At 31.3% G+C, this 1897-nt stretch overlaps 1 protein-coding gene across 2 annotated transcripts in view; it reads left to right on the top strand.

The window, feature by feature from the left end:
- The window catches only part of WDR20 (WD repeat domain 20), a 95611-nt gene extending 94158 nt beyond the window's left edge, over nucleotides 1-1453 (top strand). The window contains exon 3 of one of the 2 annotated variants that reach the window (XM_082242668.1): nucleotides 534-1453. In XM_082242668.1, the coding sequence (XP_082098794.1) occupies nucleotides 534-587 (54 nt within the window). In that variant the 3' untranslated portion in view covers nucleotides 588-1453. The remainder of the gene's footprint in view (nucleotides 1-533) is intronic. The other variant, XM_082242667.1, reaches the window with a different exon arrangement.
- Nucleotides 1454-1897: the final 444 nt, after the last annotated feature.

Raw genomic sequence — 1897 nt, 5'->3', positions numbered from 1 at the left:
CTCACACTGACACCAACAATGGGTCACTATTTCTTCCATTGAAACAAATGTTGGGATACTATTCCTCCTACTAATAGAGGCATTAGTCCTCCTCGTACTGACTACCAACCCTCATGATAGATTTGTCTCACTGATGCTGGACCTGGGATATTTTCTACCCCCACTGGCCACAATCTGGCTCTCCTAAAGTCCAAAGAACAGTAAACTGGCCCTTTTGTTTGAAAAATTTGGAGACCCCTGCTATAAAGGAATTGCCAAAAAAAAAACCATGTAGCCACCATATCTCATGACCAGTACTATGCAGTGTATTTAACATTTTGTTTTGGATTTAGTTAAATGTTAACATTTTATATTGGCAGGCCACAAGGGAACTCGAAGAAAAAATTGCTTTTTTAATGTTACAGTTCATAAGTTTACTTAAGGATCTTTAAGTAGCAGTATCTTTCTTCAATTTTATATATATATTTTTTTTTAAGCAATTCATGTCTTAACATTTCTTGTTATCGATTTAATAAAAACTGCTTTATTTGCAGGGTTTATTATCATCCCAAAACCAAGCGAATTCTCCAAGTGGAACTGTAGTATAGCCATCACACTACCGCTAGTGAAACATAACACCACAGGACCAGACGTAATGACAGAGGAACCAGGAACTAATCTTCAACCACAGAGTACCAATTTAGAACAAAAAATGTCAGTTGTGGGATTCTATTAAAAAAAGAAAAAAAAAAAAAGACAGAACACACAAAAATAAATTATAACCCATTTAACTTGGTGGAGAAATTCCTACTGCTTGGTTCTTAGTCTTTGACTACTCACCCAAGAGTTCCATGACAAAACACCAATATATGTGTATATATTATAAATATATAAAAAAAACTTAGACGTTACAGTGAAATAAATAGTACATTCATTCCTTCTTGCTTTATACTTTTCAACCTTAATGTAATTTAATCTTTATAAATATAATGTAAAAATAAAGTGTTTATTGAAAAAAACAGTAATTTTTAGATGGTTAAGAATTAATTCACCATTGTGTGTATTGCACTGATTTTTTTTTTTAAATATAACCTACAAAGGTTAGCTGAGCGTCTGGAATGCACTTGATATGAAAGCAAGTCATGATGTTGACTTGAACCGTAATTCAGGAAGATGCAATTTTTTTTTTTTTTTTCATTAAAAAACAAAATGTTTGCACTTACGATAGAGAAATTTGAGTTAAAAATTTATTTTGGGTGTACAAAAAAAAATTCCCAGGAAAAAAAAGGAAACTTGTTGTGAAGATAAATATCCTTTGTACCTATTAAACATTTATTTTAATATTGTGGTTTCTAATGCCTATGTATTATATGTATAAATAATGTAATTCAGTGCTGGGCTTCAAAGGGGTTTGATCATTACAACTAGTCATTTCCATTATTTGAAAATAGTGATTTCTAATTAAAAAATACATATTAATATTAAAATCCAGTCTTTGTTTTATTGGTCAGATGATATTTTGCTGTGCTGACAGATGTATTTTTTTTTTTTTTTTATTGTTGCGGTCGTTCACACAATACAATTTCAAAAGCATTTTGACATATCCAGGTAAAACATAAAACTTAAACCGGTTGTTGGAGGGGCAGAGAAATCATGACAGTGCTTCTACAGTTGTGTTAAGTCAACCACAATAAAGATGAATATACATGATTCAAGATATTTTAGAATTTTCAGTTTTAAATCTAAAAAAAAAAATACATTTCAATGGGTAATGATTAAAAATTGTGTTTTTTCTTTTTTAGCTTGTCTTAAAATTTAGCAGCAAAATGATTTTTAGATTTGGCTGCATCACTTCCAGCATTGTTTATTCTAACCTAAAGTGCACCCCTCCCCAAGAAGTATGGCTGGGGAGGGCGCA

Source organism: Pelophylax lessonae, assembly GCF_965119305.1.
Source record: "Pelophylax lessonae genome assembly, chromosome: 13".
Lineage (NCBI taxonomy): Eukaryota > Metazoa > Chordata > Amphibia > Anura > Ranidae > Pelophylax > Pelophylax lessonae.
This window is presented reverse-complemented; position numbering and strand designations above follow the sequence as displayed.